Consider the following 16503-nt stretch of genomic DNA (forward strand, 5'->3'; position numbering starts at 1 on the left):
TATTAAATCTGACACTATCAGTAGTGGATCCAGGCCTCTTCCTATTTCTAGCGTCTTTGATGGCCAGCTCTCTGGCTGTCTCTCTGATATGCAGCAGCAGCAGCAGCAGCGGGAGCTGTGTTATATCATGAGGAGAATCATCTGAAAACATTCAGGGCCTGATTCTTAAAACCTTATGTATTTTAAACAATAATTATAAAAGGTTTGCCTCGCATTCCATGTGTTATTGTGAGTGTAAATGCAACTTGTTTTAATGGGAGGATGGTGAGTTGAGATGACTTTAATTATGATAGCTCATGCTCGTCAGTAACGGTTGATCGCTAGGCACTTAAATAAGGAAGGCTGAATGGAAATATGACTGAATATTAAACTAAATGCATCTTTCACATTTTAATCTAGCAGAGTTGACACTGATCTATTAATATCGTGGTGAGGTTTATTACGATGCAGTTGGCCATTATAGAAAATGTGCAGTTTATAACAGTTCATTAACAGTTTGAAGAGGTGTTGTTGATTCAGTTTTAAGTTATTGTGTCCTTTAGCTCTCCTGTGCTAAATTATTCATCGACTGTGTCGCTATATTTAGAAAGCCAGTAAGTATAATGTCATCGCAGCCAAGCCAATTTCTGCTAACTTGATATTTCAGCATCTACATCAGACAATTATTTTCATACTATGGAAATTGATTCCTTTCTGAATTCTGAATAGATTCCCATTAGCATTGACTTTGAATGAACAGATTTAAATTAGCCATGTATCAAAAAGTTACACATGCAGATGTTTATATTTTATATTTGGGCCAAAGTTAACTTGTATTTGGTCTCAGCTCAAATATGTTGGCTGATAACTCTGCAATTCCTCTCATAATTCACCTAATTCCCATGACTCACATGATGAGTGAGTCAAAGATTTTATTAATATTTCCTAATTTCTCATTCAGTTGTCCATTCATTTAAAATATATATATATATGTTAGGCTCCAAATACTGGTGTTACTCATGTCCTTGTCTCTGACTAGACTAAGATCTACAAATATGGCATTTACAGTAGGATGTGACTCTCCTCGGTATTCCTGGGTTATTTGACTCTTGTCCGTGTGGACGCTGTAGGACAGTACGTGACTTTTTGGCAATTTGGTCAATTGAAGCCTTATTATATTTTAACAAGTCTCTCACGATAACGTCAACTTTTTCCCTGACTTATTGACTGTACTGAAGGACTTTCCCAGATATCCTCTTTCTGGCTACAGTATTTTCCAAAACTTAAACAAAATCCTTTTTGTGGTAACTTGCAGGTGACTAATTTCCCTCTATTGGAAAAGGGATGAGCAGAAGCCAGAGTTTCCTCCCTCTGTTCCTGTATCATTACATCCCGTGGTCAGATAAGTCTGCAGCTGTGGGTCATAGAGAAGTCTCCACGCAGGAGCCGTTTCTGTGCAGGGAGCGGTGGTCGTGGTTGAGGCAGCCTTCGTTGCGATGCACAATGAGCACTGGGAAGTACAGAGCGTCCTGGTAGGCTGGAGGGTTCTCCTCACTTGTCTGCTGACCTGACAGGCAGTGCGTGCTCTCTGTGGGGCAGGGCCGCTCGTTCAGGCTCCCGCTGCTCCTCCACAGACAGCTCCGCCTGGATCCGTACAACCGACCCAGCGAGAAGCGGCTGGCGCTGAAGGGGATGCGGGGGCTTCCCGTGTTGCAGATGCTGAGTGCACTGCGAGAGAAGATGGAGGAGCTGCTGATGGCACGGTGGCAGCATTCACAGTTCTGCCTGTAGCCGCCGTACCCTCCACATACGGAGGAGTTGTTACAGCTTCCTGAGAGCTGAGCCAGATCCATTAGAACGGCCTCGGAGTAGCTGGGCACCAGCTGCTGGTTGGAGCGGATGTGCCACTCCAACTCTGTGCTGTCGATTGTGTTGACTCGTGGGATCTGTCTGCATTGTGGCCGCTCCTCAGACGGGCTTACTGGCACAAAGTCAAAGCCAAACAGCTTCTCTACATGGTAGTGTACACAGGCAGTGTGGTACTCTGTCAGCACCCGCAGAGGCCAGGAGAGCGTGAAAGCAGCTGCCACCCAGAAAGAGGAGTTGGCTGCGTACCAGGGAAGGTGATTAGGATCACAAAAGGCAATCATATACTCCTTAAAGTCTACATTCTTCAGGTGCATCCCCTCGCGTGCCTCCATGTAGTCATCCAGGCCCTCATTTTCTGTGAAGAACCTGGCCCGCTGGGTCAGGTAAGAGTTTTCTGACTCCACATTGGCAAAGCTAAAGCACTTAGTGAACCTCAGCCTGGTGATGGGGAAGTCCTCCAGACCCAACAGGTTCTTTGCGATGTCCTTAACCCCACAGTTCCCGTAATCAAACTCTGCCTCAGCCACGTGGGTGTTGACTCGCTCATGGTAGACCTGCGTGGTGGTGTAGGCATCTCCATTACGGTAGCGTGTCACCTGCCGCGTCCTCCTGATATAATGGTAGCTAATGGCCTTCCACCAGATACAGGGCGTAGCCTGCTGCATGCGCTGGATGCGCTCCGTCACACTGTCAACATCCACCTTGTACTGTAGCTCATTCCTGGTATGGCAGTGCCAACACTCCACCAGGTAGACCACGTAGAGCATGACCAGGAAGGCCAACGGGATGTAGATGTAGCCGTTGGAGCAGGGACTGTCGTGGTACATCATGGACTTTCCCTTGTAAGCGTTGTCGAAGGAGAGGCGCGTGACCTTGGTCACCTGGCACCAGGCCATCACCCCGACGCAGCCATACATCAACAGGGACAGCAGCAGGCATTTCCAGTGAGTTTCCTGACACAAGGATTTAGTCAAGGACTGCTTCTGAGGCCGCTGCTACAAAAAAGATGAGAAGACAGCAATACGTCAATAGAACAATATCTGCCAGTTGATTCTGCCACAACAATTCCTCAGAATATAACTCCAAAACACTCAAAGCAATTCGGAACATAGAGGATTTTATTACCTGTAATTACACACTTGAATATACAAATGAGTGTGACCTAAATATCTGTATGGTATAAAGTTAGAAAAAGTTCAAAAGTAGTGGCTCATGCATATGAAATATTTAAGGAAAAATTCTGCGTTGTAAGTGCTTTGGCATAGTTTATGCATGAGCCGTGAGCCAAATGCTTATGCCTTGGTCTGTGCTTGTTATTATCAAAAGAGTCACCCGCTCTTATAATCAAATGCAAGAAAAAATGGCTGATTAATGCAAAAGTACCATGTTAAGAATATACGTTGACGTCAGTAGCATGTTGAGCTTCTGTTTGACTGGTATGTGGGTGTGCATGTGGCCATAGTGTTTGTATAAATGATATTTAAGAAAAGGAAAGAAGTAAAAGAGCAGAAATATTCTGAGAGGTATATAGATACCTCGTTGAATGTCAAGCCAGCCAGAAAAAAGCAGCCGTCTGACTCCCACCCTTCCACCCTTTATCACCGCGGGGCAGAGTAAGCCCCAGTGCTTGCATCAAGAGCTAGTCACGCCTTTTGGGAACCCTGCCTACACAAACCTGGCAGAGATTAAAAAGCCCCAGGAAGGATGAATTATAACAAAATTAATTCAAAGAATTTTCATTACAATTGCATTACAGACATATAGGCTGAGCCTACTGTATTATACACACTGATTCAGCTGAAAAAATACAGTTATCTTCTCGATATCTTACATAGGTCAGCCTCTACATACGTGCGACCACAGCAACCAGCATCACTGCATTGATGTATTGAATTCAATGTGTCAGCTCTGGGCTCTTCGAGCTATACAGACAAGCATAAATAATAGATGTTTTTCCACCATGAATATGTCTTCCACCTTGGCCACGTGGTCCCCAAGGCCATTATCAACCCAAAGCTCCACCCAACGGGGTGAAAGGGACTAACATTGCAATTCCCCATTGAGATTAACCTATTGCAGAAGGGGAATTTACTCACTAGCATTCACACGCTCAACAACTATAATCAATACAACATGACATACTTTATGGCCTCATGTTACACTTCACAGCCTCTGTTTTAAGCACCAGGAATAATGACGAACAGTTGTGTAGAAGGAAACAGTTTGAATGGAAACCAAATATACCTGTATGTGGCAGTATTTGATCAAAAATGTGCCATTAAATGAAAGAAGCAAAACAGCAGTCATATAAATGTGCGGGTATGTAAATGAAGGTCACAAAGTTCAACACCATGCTTCACCCTTAACATAAAGTATTATACCAGAGATAAGTAGAGACTTCAAGAGCAGTGAGTTGGATGCTGACTGGACTGATAGTAACTTTAAAATTACATTTCAACTCTTACATTGTCTAATACACTTTAAATGTTATAAATGCTTTAACAATAAATTATATTATAAAAAAAGAGCCTGAGAACGGATGATAATTGTTACTTCTACAGAAGGCTATGAAACGTAATTAATATTTTAGAAAATAAATGAATCAGTCACAACTGGAGAAGCTTCATGCGACCACTGTTGCCTTTAAGTGTCTCTCTCACTCATGGACACTTTCTCTTGACATAATAAGACCAGCGCGGGTTATAAAAACCCTCTTGTGTAATGGATATGTAACTTATCCAACATGTGGTTTGAAGGGGAAGAATAGTCACAGTAAAGTAGAGGGGCAAATATCTTCTTTTTTTTTTTTTTTACTATAGATCCCTAATTAATTAATATTTCCCAATGCAGGAAACATTATGCTTATACCTCTGTTGTAATGGAGTCAATACAATCTAATGTTGACGGCTACAGAATATCCTTATTAAGATATTTCACTTGTAAGAATTGTGTGTGTCAAAACATTTGAAGAAAATGGCCATTCTTATATTCTCTGATTATGTGTGACATTGATATTAGACAGTTTCAGTTAACTGAAGCCCCATTTGGACCCTTTCCAGGACGCACAAGGGGTCCCAAACCCATTTGGGAAACTCGTCTGAGCGGGAGACTAATAGTATACATCAATGCACGTTCACATTCTCGGGTGCGCGCTTGGATGCACAGGTTCATTAATTCATCTCCTGCATATTAGGCAATTACTACAACTAATCTCCAAGCGTTCTGTGCACGTTGGTCCATTTAAACTCTGATCTCCAAAAACTGATGAATGTAGTTAGATAACTGGGATTCCACTGTGTTTCTTTCCCCCATGCATTTGGATAATTTTAAAAAACTGGCCTTCACATTACAAACAATGAGTCCTCACCTCCTCCCGGGGACTGTCCTGCTCCTCTTCGGAGACGGTCGCGGTGCTGCTTTCACTGGCCGTTGCAGCCGATGCTGGGCACATGATGACAACGGTACAACAGAAACCGGGTCATGGATCTCCTGGTGGGATGGAGGGATTCCAAATCAGGGTGAAACATAAAGACATCGGGAACCCCTCTTGTGCATCATCCATAAAAAAACTCGTCCGGACGGAGCCCCAGTAACGCTCAAAACATGCATCATCCCAGCATCCTCCTCGCTGGGTATCGGCTACAGGAATCCGCTTATTCTGCCTCCGAAGACGTGCAAAAGAGGCTGAGACTCCTCTCGCGAAGGAGGCTGCGAGGGGTGCAATGTTAGGAAATGGCAAAGGCGGCAGTCAGCTCCTCTCCTTGTCGGCAGTGCCCATCGCAGCCAGTGAAGCTGTGAAGCAAGACAAAGACGAAAGGCAGCGGCACGTGTGAGCTGCCAGCCCGACACCACGATGTAAATAACACACACATCTCAGTTCAAGTAAATCACAACACAAACAGAGGCGGTGCTGCAGAGAGGATCCCGCCCCCATTAGCTGCATGATCTTGTCTGTGGACCAATTATGATAATAACAAGTAAATGAAGGCTTCAAGGCTGTAAGCAATACATTTTTAAAAAGTTGCTTATTGCAACAATTTACTGCTAAATATAGGCTGATGCTTGGTATTTTATAATCAGACATCATATTCAACCCCCACAGTAAACTCAATATTGAGCAACAAACACAGATAAGATAAATGATTAATATATAATTGTAGCACATAATTATCAGACACTGACGTCCATTTCAAGCCACTGTTTAAAGATTTAAGGTATGATTGGTTCATGCATTGATTTATGTTTTTTCTTGTTGTGATGTTTTTTGTTAAAGTGATTTATCTTTGTCATTCATAAATTCATAATTATTCTGTTTAATCACATACACACTGATTAATCTACTCATGCTTGCAGAATTGTTAATGCTCCTATTTGAGATTGAAACCTGTAAACAGACTTTAAATAGTTTTTAGATTAAGGACTTTGCAGGGTTTTGTATATGGGAAATAGAAGAAGGAAGAACAGTGTATGAAATTATATTCTAATTGCTGCTATTTCTATTTCGTCTTTGTAAACAGCACTATTACAGGAACCCTTTACCTTACAATCCTGCACAAACATTACAAAGAAAACAGATTGCGTTTATTGGCAGCAGTAAAGGTAACAGTCAGTATTGTTTAATACACAAGATGAATCTAGCCCTCAGCAAAAGTGAGCCCTCTAATGGCCAAACCACAAACAAGCATTTTCAAGAAAGAAAAGGTAACAAGAAATATGGGGCAAAGAGCATGTTGTCTTGTTGTTGACTCTGAGACTATGATTAAATAATAAAATTAAATAAATTCTAGGTTTTTATGTGAGATTTATGTAAACTGGCTCATTCCCATGAATAATAAAGTGTCTGGTGTCATGCTGCAACCAGTGACACGTTGATGCAGTAAAGATTAGGACTTCTAGGAATCATTAATATGCCATGTCAAGTTTATTGGCAAAATCCAGGATTTTAAACTTATAGCTCGACCCATTGAAATTTTCAAATATTTTTTATTTTGAAAGTCCCACCTTTTCCGCTTTTACTTTGTTGAATATTGACACTCGGTTCAAGTTATGTGTGGCGCGAGCGTGTGTATGTGCGTGTATGTTTGCTCACGCGCACTGGGGATTCCCCGGCTTGACAAAAACAGCTTCGCCTTTCATTGCTCCGCCTGGAGCTCATGCTGTTACCGGATATCTCGACGACGGGCGGCCGCTTCTCCACTTTCAGCTTGATTTGAACCCTTTTCACGAAGTTTGGAATGACCATACCGTAGTTTGACACTTTAAAAACAAATCTATAATCGATTAGAAGTGAAGGTCTGCTGCTGTGAGGTAATGTAGTATCGGTCAGTGGCATGAAACGAAGCGGCTCATTCCTCTGGTTTTTCAAAGGAGCGGTGGTTTCCTCAGGTGTTCGTCGGCTTTCCTCGGACTCCGGTCACATCCCCGAGAGCCGAGCGGCGACAACACCCGAGAGTAGACTTTAAATCCTCGCGGAAGGAGGTAGGAGGAACCCAGCGAGTCCACCGCTACCATGGCGAGCGACGACTGTAGGAAAGATGACTTGTTGGAGGATAACCGCACGGACTCGGGCATTGACTCGTATCGCTCCATGCTGAAGTCGGAGGAGCCCCGGGAGCCGAGCGCCGACTTCAGAGGGCTGATGGACAAGTTTTCCGGCGGGGAGGAGCGCCTGGACTCAGCCTACAGCTCCTCATCCATCACGGTCGAGAGCCTGTCGGAGATAGTAGGGGGCTGCACGCTCTCCGGCGCCCAAGAGGAGCACGCGCAGAGCTCTAAACTCACTGAACAGGAGGAGAACTTGCTCACAACTATCACTGACGATGGAGACACGTATGTTCTTGTTCATTTTCTCAATTCCTTATGCACGAGCACAACTTTTCTGAGCATGCCTGGGTCTTTGCTCAACGCCCCACTGCTGCATACTGTTGGGTTCAGTTTAAACTCTGTGCCTTGCGTTTGAACAATGTTTCGCTTTTTTTTGTTCATGTCTGCAGTCGTCTACAAATTTCCACTTCCACGGCCCCATCACCTGCTTTTTAACACTATAGCTCTGGTGGTTAGGGCTGCAACTAATAATTATTTACATCATACATGTTTCTGTTTTATCTATAATATGAGAAAAATAGGACACACATGGAGGAGCTGCAATAGGACACCTTTTTAATTTTTTTTTTTAAATGTCTTGTTTTATCCGACTAACAGCCATAAACCCTTAAATTAGATATTCCTATTATCGAAAAAAGAGAGCAACAGAAAATCCTCACATTTGAGAAGCTGGAGGGAAATATATGCCATGTTTGCTTTTAAAAAAGACCCTAAATTATTATTTGTTAAATCTAAATGCTGGTTCATTTTCTATTCCAGCTCTACTGGCTGCTAAACAAGTATCTTTTATTCCACTGGAGATGATGAGATAATTGAATATACCCATAATTGGAATAATAATTATCTTTAATCGTTTTCTAGGGGATTTCATAGAGGTGTGATACTGCACTTTTTGTAATGAACTTTGTCCTTGTCATGAATGTGGACGACTCCTGTGAGGCGTCTCAGTGTGAAAACAGAAGTGAAACAGAAATGCATGGACTTCCCCATGCAGCACAGACAAAGCACATGCTGTGAGGCAGCAGAGTGGACGGCTTTGATCCAAGAAACTTGTTGATCAGGATAGGACAGTGTGAGCATGTTTGTATTGGTGGATCCCACAATTCACTGGTTTTTTTTCATTCTTTCTTTCTTTCTTCTGCCAGACGGCTACGTGATTTGGTTACCTGTCTCAATAGCTGCTGTTCACTTCTAAGTTTACGTCAATGAAACTGGCTGCTTTTTGCACAATCCCAAAACAACCCAATCTTCACACACAGCCTTAACACCTTGTGTTTCTTGTGTGACACACTCATCTTATGTTGCCAAGCCATCAGTCTTTTGACTCAGGGCTATACAAAATAAACTGAATTGAATTGTCGTGAAAGCAGGCCTACAAAATGACTCCTGCAGCCTCTAGTGTAACATGGTGATTGACGTCGTCCCCAGCATTGTAGAACTGTTGTTGTGGTCTCTGACCTCTTTTCATTTCCGCACGCTGGTTGTTAGGGCCATATGGTTTCATTCTCACACCCTAACTATAGATACCTAGGAGGGGGGGAAAAACACCTGAAACACGCCACACTGTGCTGCTTAGACTGAGAGGGATTCAAACATGACTTTTTCCCCCGTGGGTTTTTTTTGTTCTTATTCATTCAAGTCTTACTCAAACCAGGAAGTCCCTTTCACACAAAGAGGTTTGCTCACAGCAAAATAGTTATATTATTCTGCAGACATTTAAATTAGGCACATTAAACTGTTTCAGCTACATGTCATGATACTTTCCTGTGAGACACATTATCAGTACACATACAACCAATATGGAAATACTTTATTGATGGATTCATTTCTATTCAACACAGATATTTTAATTGGAAAACTGTTCAGTTTTCTCTCGGTTCAGTTTTCTCTCAGTTCAGCTTTCTAGTTTCTAGTGAAATTGGTCTAAAATGCTTGTAGCCTACGTGTGTGTGTGTGTGTTTAAAAAAAAAAAGTTAATTATATGTACTGCACACACTAGTTCAGTTACATTTAGGGTTGTACTAATTATCAACCTTGTTCTTGCTCATTGATACACTGTTTAGTCTATAAAACACCAGATAATACTAAAAAAAAACTCACCATATTTTTCAGCTCCAGTTATATTTGGTAACACACTGTTTTGTGACCAGTTCCCTCTTAAAAAGTTGTAATGTCATGTCAGAGCAATATTTCCAAACCAGATAGACATAATTGGTGTTGTGGTGGTTTACTTCGAATTATTGCAAGTCATCCAGAGAATAATCTTAATTATATAATTAATTAATTAATAATCTTTATTCTGAGGCTTTGGCAACACATCGCAATTCCATTTGAATCCTTTGATTCCAACCCCTGATATAGTGTTTTGTGTCCCAATGAAATGTATTTGAACACATTTTGAAGGATTAACAATAGTTGACTTCCACTTCTAGAAAAAAGTCAAACAAGGACCATAATCATCATTGTTGTGTCCCCTGGTTATTTTTTATATCCAAAGAACAACTACATCAAAGACTTGAAGCAAGATAATACAAGTTTAATTTATCAACCAATTAAAAGGCACACGTAATATATCATTATTGTTACTGTTTCTGACAGTTATGTGTTTAATCAGTCAGTCAAAACATTATTTATTATACTGGTAAATTGAATGGCTTACACAAGTAATTCAAGTAAAAACTACTCAAACAGATGTGTGTATTAAACTGAATGACATGTCTGTGCAGGATAGATGTGATGAACACCACTTTTTGCTGGATGCTGGTGTAAGAGAGAAATAAGACATGGATAAAGAGATATTGCTGAATTGATAAACAGTATTTCAACTCATTGCTGATCTTTAAGTGAGCACAGTAACTGCAGAAACATAGATGTTACATTACACTGTTTGCTTAAATATAATAGCATCCTCATGCTTCTTTGTGAGAATCAGTTTCAGCTTTCGGTATACAGCACGACATTGAAGGCAACTTGATGCTAAACTTTCAATTTAATCTGTTATAATTGTTCTAGTTTAGTCTAAATTAAGCTTGGTGCCATTTCCTGCTTTTTGCACATTTGTTTGCTACAGCTAAGGGTTTGAGGTTAGCGTGTCTTTGTTTTGTTCAAGGAAGCGCCTACCAATAGGTGGTTTTAACATGCCCCTTTACTTTAACATATCTCCATACAATTTGTACTATATTAAAACAAAAAGTTTTTGTATTGCTCAATATCCCAACCACTAAATCGTGCCGTTTAGCCCACTAGGTGTTACATTTCGAGGTAGTCCCTTGAGATGAATACTGAGGGAAATTTCTGTCAATTTCTTTCACTCTTGGGTGACGATTGCTCAATGTACCATAACTCAAGTTTTCTGGGTTTTGCAATCATGATAGATAAAGATGTTTATCTTTTCTTTGCCACTCCTGTAGAATCCTGCACTTAGCAATTATCCATGAAGACAAATTCATTGCTCAACATTTGATACAGCTATTCCCAAAAGAAGTCCTGGACATCCAAAACAACTTATACCAGGTAAGTGCATCCTGACTCTTTCTACTACACAAGCAGCTTCTACTGGAATGTTGTGATCCGAAGTGACTTCCTCCCAGTCTTGTGTCTTGATGGTGGAACCAGTGACATTATTTATATCTCAGTAGTTCCAGAGAGCTGTTGTTCCTCTTTATTTGCAGTCCGTCCTCTCTCACGGACGTCACTGTGGGTGGTTCCAGTGTTAACTCATAAGGGACTTTGAATGGAAACTCCCCTCCTCTACCTCCTGTATAAATTGCACCACAGGGAGCTGTGGAGTTTATCCTAGTGTGGATGTGGGTGTAAAAATTGTTCCAGTCCTTCAAGATGTCAGATCAGACAGTCAAATTGATGTAGAAACCAAAAATAAAGACTGAGCAAACTGGCAGAACTGTCAAAAGGAAACATCTAAAGTTAAGACTCAGCACTTAATGCAGTGACTACTTTCCTCTCAATAGTCATTTTAAAAACCTTACATTTGGATACATTACCAAAACAAATTATTCTTAACCCGTCAGGGAATAAAATAAATCGTTTGAATACTGATGATGAGGAAATTATCATGCAAATGATGTGCCTTTTTTGTAGTTTTACAAAGAAACCTACCTGATCATGTCTGAAACTATCTGTTTAATAATATAGAATAATTATTTTATATTTTTTCGATGTATCTCTTGGAAATCGTGAAAAGTGTCTTCAAATTGTTTGTTTATTCCAACTGAGCAGTCCAAAATCAATCCATATATCTTTAATCTATCGATCATTTGATTGACTTAACATTCTGGCATTAGTTATGATAAACACATTGTATTTAGTGTAACCAGAGACCTGCAGTTTGATAGCATTACACATCCTTTTGTCTTTTGTGACCCTCAGAGCTCTTTGCACCTGGCCACGTACCTGAACCTGACAGACATGGTGAAGGGCCTGGTGGAGAAAGGGGCCAGTTTGGAGCTGCAGGACCAAGAGGGGAACACAGCGCTGCATGTGGCCTGCCAGCATGGGCAGACAGAGTGCGCCACCGAAATGACCAGAGAGGTTTCCCCCAGCAAGCTGGCGCCAGTCCTCGAAACCCAGAACTGGAGAGGTGAGGAAAAAGACGACCTCTTGCAGGGCTTTAATGAGCCAACAATGTATTTCTGTTATTTTGGGGCATTTCTATGTGGGATTATTTGAATTATTTGATCTGAATTTGAACCTCCGAGATTATGCAACTGTGGCATGTTACATATGCCACATATTTGAACCACATGTTACATATTTGAAACAAAGTGTGTCCTTGCAGGTCTGGCCTGTCTTCACTTGGCTGCACTGAACAGGCAACATCAGATTATGAAGCTCCTGGTGAAAAAGGGAGCAGACTTGAATATCCAGGTTAGTCTGTGAAATGACTTCTTACTGAACTACATCATATGGCTTATTATCGTCTTTAAAAACACAGCTCTACTGTAATAGTCTATCCACACTAAATCTGGTATCTCACAGAATAGAAAGTGGAACGTTTCTGTTTCTATGTAATTCAGTGGGAAATTACCTTCTAAATCAGCTTCAGGTTGACCCCGTAGACTTCTATCTTCAGCCCGCTGACCCTGACCTGCCACCTGAAGATTTAAGCGATGTGTCATACGTTGTCTCTCTCAGCATATATTTTCAAGAAAAAAAGTATAGGTGATGAGAAAACTTTAAAAAGTTTGTTCAATTAGCTTCTGGGTAGGGTTTCCCAGTAGTGTCTTTCACATGATCCAGCACTGTACCAGTATTTATAAACCCACTGTGTTTACTGCGCCCTGGCCTTATGTTGGGTTCTTGTCTGTAAATCTGCTGCACCCGTGCAATGCTGATAGTGATATGAGCTGAGCTCAGGGCTTCCTGTAGGATTCACAGAGACATAATTAGATTTGAGATATGATTAGGCTGGCTAGCCACTCTTAACTTTCTACTGATGGAAGGGAACATGGCAGTCAGTCCCAAAACTACCCCAGACATTCCTCTCAGTTTAAATCAGTGGCCAAAAATATCACTGTGCCTCACATGCGGCTTTAAAAATTATATTATTGTCACTTACTACATCCTTTTCTTCCACGTTTGCAGAATGCAACATTAGAAGAAATATGTCCATACTTTCAAACAGAAAAATCTCAAATTAATTGACTTACTTTACTTAATTTCTCATTACTATTTTCCATCTACACCTCTTGCAGGAAGGTACAAGTGGAAAAACAGCACTTCATCTCGCCACGGAGCTGCATGACATCACATCCGTGAAGCTGCTGCTCAGCAGGGGGGCCAATGTGGATGCTGCCATGTTTAACGGCTGCACCCCCCTGCATCTCGCAGTGGGGAGACAGGACGCCGCCATCGCCAACCTCCTTTGCCAGTCTGGCGCCGACACAATGCTGCGAAACATGGAGGACGAAACGGCGCTGGATCTGGCGGACGGCAATGATGATGTAAGTTATTGTGATTGACAGTTACAAGAACATCAGTGTGAACTGGACCACCCTACATAGTGCCGTAGACTACCACTAGAAAGCCAATGAGCCACACTGGATGACAAGTTCCTTCGATACGAGGAACATGGGCAATGTAATTTATTTTGAATTAATTCCATATACACAATTCTGCTTTCATTAATATGTAGGTGAAAATAGTCCCAGACAAAAGCACTATTTACACCTGTTTCATTAGCATTTGCTAAAAAAAACACCAGTTCCCAGCTGTTTTAGAAAATGACGAAGCCTTTTTAGAAAAGGTAATATAGTTGTCACTTGTTTTTAGGGATTGAGGGATTGTGTAGAAGGAAAGGATGTTGTGACTGAGCGCAATAGACGGGGTAGACAAGCCAGAAAGTGTGAAAGATGGAATAAAACCTTGTTTGGGTCTTTGCATGGGATTTGTTGTCAACAAGAACATGTGTAGAATAACACCAGCACTATCTTTTTAATTGTCCACGCTTCATAATGAATTGTGAGCTACACTACAGAGATCAAAGTTCAACGGCATTTATTCTCATCTTTACTTGTATGACTTCAACTGCAATACTTGCATTCATACTGGGTGTCAGATATTTTGTTTATCCTGTCAGACAATTGGAAAAGGAATCGGTAAAGTGGGACTTTTTGTATCCTTGTCTTTCAGATTCTGGCTCTATTTCCTTTTGATGACATCCAGATCTCTGGGAGGTCGGTGGTCAGTGTGAAGTTTTGAGCTACATCGTAGGCTTAACAACAATCTTGACATTTTCTGGAGCGGCTAAAACCTTTTGATTTCTTTTTTTCTTTTAAAAGAAGCTACATTTGAGTTGGACGTTTTCATTAAATAGTGCCTCTTTTTGTAGTAATTTTGATTTACATGTATCTATTATGTGCACATATAAATCTTACTTCCCTCTGACAAAGTGATTCTGCTTAATTAATTAATTAATTAATTAATTAATTAATTCAAAACAACACATCTATGTTCTGTCATTGGTTACAACTTTCTTGTTTCCATATGCCTCTGGAGGGGTTGAAACAAAAGCCAAACTGTCAACATGTTCAATGTCCATCAAAAATCCTACCTCTTAATCACATTAACCTAGTTTTAATGGCTAGAAGTTGAACATTCAAATTGCTTTTTTTCACAGTTTCTCAAACTTTATCAGTGCAATTCTGCGTTTTATTTCACAGCCTTTCATTGTTGCCACAGAAATACTTTTTGTGGAGCAAAATTAATGTTCCATTAACTAAATGTAAAACTAACTGTGTGTCCCAAAGAGACTTGCAATCCTACGAAGACTAACTAATCACACTCTGCTATTTATTAGAATAGTAGTAGCCCAAATTAAAATGTAATATATGACACAAAATGCAGCTTCATCCTTTTGATTGTTTTAGGTTTGCTACTTCATGTTGTGAAGCGATTTTCTCTATTTATCTCATCTAGTCCTTAATCTGCAGTAACTGTTCATTTACTTTGTGTAATTACACTGCCCTGTTTAGTTAATATATGCAGTTTGTTTATTTTGTAATAAAATTGAAAAAAACTCACTGCATATTGTACTTTTTTCTGGGTAGAGGCAATTTTTGTGACATTTTAAGCTTTGTATATATTTATATTTGTGGTATCTGTACACACCCAAACTCATTATTCAATGTCTTCTCTGCAGTGATAGCGGCAGGTTTATAAAAAACTTTCATCAAATATTTCTGGTGATAAGGGAGACATTAGGTAATTAAATGGAGTCCTTTTTAAGCTAATTTGTAATAATCTGTATATTTTTCTTTGACCAATGCATATCCAGTAAATCACTAGTGTGATAGAGTAAAGGGCGCACTTCATGACACAGCTCTTTTCATGAAAGCACCGAGTTCTGTTCTTTGTTTCCTGTCAGCTGCTTTTGTTAGGTGTATCTTTTGTTTTCCTGTAAGTGGCTTCTTCCTCATGGCTCCTTTAACACAATGACTGTGGAGTAGCTAGAAATTCCACTCAACTGTATCTCTTTTAAAAGCACATGACAATAGCATAGCAGGTTGAAGCTGGCAAAAGGTCATTAGCCAGAATAAAAAAACTAATTACACAAATTACAATTTATTTTTCCTCTGGTCAGGTAAACGGTGCTGTGAGGGTTTGATAGTAGCAGATTCATGTGCAGAAACAACTCTATTATGGTACTGCTTCTAAACAGACGAACGAACCTCTGTGGTAAACGGCTCGACCAGAGTTGTGAAACTATACCTACTTCCCCACTGAGCCTGAAGCGTGTGATAAATACAATGCACTTTAGGTCATGCTGGTGTTGCCATTTGATATGCCAGTTTTACTTATCATTTAGTAATACTGCATGTTTTCTGTCTATAAATGAGCAATGTATTTGCTTTATTAATGCATCATTAAAAATGTGATGTCTTAATGTAATATGTATATATATTGTTGCTTTAACATGCAGGCCTAGCTAACGCACATTGCCAACAACTTTTGGTAGGCTACGTAATTCTGATCCAAAGGATGTAAGGCCAAGACAAATTATAGAATATGTATTACATAAAAGCAGTGGTGGGAGAAGATCCTTTATTTGAGAAATCAAAGTGGGAATACTACAGAAACGATCATTACAAGTAAAAGTCCTGCATTGGACTTTTCCACAGCAAACATTTTGACATGTCATACCAGAAGAAAGTGCAGGTGTAAGTAATACCAACAATGCATTCCTTTGAGATGTGTCAAGTATAGCTCATGCTCAGTGACTGCTTACTTTCATAGAACAGAGCCTTCATTAACAGTGTCAGCTCCACCTGTACTTTCACTGCTTATTGTTTCTTAAGTACATTATTCTTTTCAGCTAAGTATCCAAAGTAATGATGCTCATTATGCAGAATAGACACTTTTAATCTGCTGTGTTCATATGAGTATTACTTCTCTTTGCCTTAATATGTGCATTTTACTGATTATATTAACTCCTTAACTTATTGTTGGATATAGTTTCTGGCACAACTTAAGCTACTTCAAAATGCATGACGTGGACCTGTTATGTTGGTCCTTCAAGCAAGTGTTCCTGGAGTT

General features: G+C 40.4%; 2 protein-coding genes across 2 annotated transcripts; one reads left to right on the forward strand and one right to left on the reverse strand.

Annotated features, from left to right (window-relative positions):
- Positions 1 to 214: 214 nt before the first annotated feature.
- On the reverse strand, positions 215 to 5610 carry tmem151ba (transmembrane protein 151Ba). The gene is made up of 2 exons (XM_034527060.1): positions 5216 to 5610; positions 215 to 2843 (listed from the first exon to the last, which is right to left on the reverse strand). The coding sequence occupies exons 1-2, from the start codon at positions 5297 to 5299 to the stop codon at positions 1401 to 1403; spliced, it is 1527 nt and encodes a 508-aa protein (XP_034382951.1). The 5' UTR covers positions 5300 to 5610; the 3' UTR covers positions 215 to 1400.
- A 1302-nt stretch (positions 5611 to 6912) lies between these two features.
- On the forward strand, positions 6913 to 14987 carry nfkbie (nuclear factor of kappa light polypeptide gene enhancer in B-cells inhibitor, epsilon). The gene is made up of 6 exons (XM_034527061.1): positions 6913 to 7677; positions 10863 to 10965; positions 11839 to 12049; positions 12248 to 12336; positions 13164 to 13412; positions 14101 to 14987. Exons 1-6 carry the CDS (start codon positions 7358 to 7360, stop codon positions 14167 to 14169), a joined length of 1041 nt encoding a protein of 346 aa, XP_034382952.1. The 5' UTR covers positions 6913 to 7357; the 3' UTR covers positions 14170 to 14987.
- The last annotated feature ends 1516 nt before the right edge of the window (positions 14988 to 16503 follow it).

This window comes from Cyclopterus lumpus, chromosome 24 (genome assembly GCF_009769545.1).
Source record: "Cyclopterus lumpus isolate fCycLum1 chromosome 24, fCycLum1.pri, whole genome shotgun sequence".
Taxonomy (NCBI): domain Eukaryota; kingdom Metazoa; phylum Chordata; class Actinopteri; order Perciformes; family Cyclopteridae; genus Cyclopterus; species Cyclopterus lumpus.